The sequence below is a fragment of the Aplysia californica genome, unplaced genomic scaffold (assembly GCF_000002075.1).
Source record: "Aplysia californica isolate F4 #8 unplaced genomic scaffold, AplCal3.0 scaffold00013, whole genome shotgun sequence".
NCBI classification, from domain to species: Eukaryota; Metazoa; Mollusca; class Gastropoda; order Aplysiida; family Aplysiidae; genus Aplysia; species Aplysia californica.
Genome location: NW_004797283.1, coordinates 65,368 through 66,363, shown reverse-complemented (window position 1 = coordinate 66,363; position 996 = coordinate 65,368). Strand labels below are relative to the sequence as shown.

General features: G+C 51.5%; 1 protein-coding gene across 1 annotated transcript in view; it reads left to right on the top strand.

Moving 5' to 3' along the window:
- Positions 1–479: 479 nt before the first annotated feature.
- LOC100533244 (NR2) overlaps positions 480–996 on the top strand; it is a gene marked incomplete at its 5' end in the record, with an annotated part of 58,764 nt that continues 58,247 nt past the window's right edge. Inside the window, 1 exon segment of the mRNA NM_001204556.1 lies at positions 480–906. Within this exon segment, the coding sequence (NP_001191485.1) occupies positions 598–906 (309 nt within the window).

Here is a 996-nt window from a genome sequence, read left to right as displayed (position 1 = left end):
ACACGGAAATTACCTCCGGATATGTGTGAGCAAAATTGCCCCAATCAAAACGTAAAGGGAGATAACGCCGTCTCTACGAGCACCTCTCTGCCACCATCTTGCAAACCACAGCTACCTTGTCCGTGCTTTAGAGCCTGTTTGTTCCCATCAAAACATTCGACATCGAGACAGCTAACAGCACCAACGTTACTCACAGCCAAGCTCTTACTCGTTATCGCTGATTGCAAACACACACTCACGACAATGCTGGCTCTTGTCTCCGCGTTCTTTTCTCCGCATTTTCATCTCCCACACCCGCCAAGGCCGCCTGCATTTTCTACATCGACGTCATCTACATGTTATACCACAACCACTACCACAACCACAACCCCAACCACCACTACCACAACCACCACAACCACCACCACCACCACCTCCACTACCAGAAGAAGAAGCAGCAGCAGCAGCAGCAGCAGCAGCAACACACACCTTACAAAACCGCCATCCGTATTCTGTGCCACCATCTTGTTCATTCTCGTCTTCTTCGCCGGGCCTCAGTGTTCCAGCGCCGCCCGTACCAAAGTCAGCATTCACGCCATCATACCTCAGCACTTCGACATGAAGACGGACCTGACGCGAGAGTTCCACAACACGGTTCTCAACTTCAAGCGAGACCGCCGCCATCGCCGGATCATGGAGGTCTTCGGCACTTCCGAGTCCTTGACCTTTCTCAACTCCGACACGCCCAACGAGATCCTGACGGCCATCTGCGATGACGTGCTGACACACCAGACGATCACGATCCTCAACATCAACAACCCTCTGAGCATCCGGAGGCGAACCAGTTCCAACCAGTACGTTCTGGAGCTGGCCCACTTCCTGGGGATCCCTGTCATCTCTTGGGATACGGAGTTCAGCGGCGCTCAGGTTTGTCCTCTCAGACAATATCATTTATATCTCTGTCTGTGTTCCTGCTTGTTTTACTTTCCATTGGGTTTTTTGTTGTTTTTTTTTTTT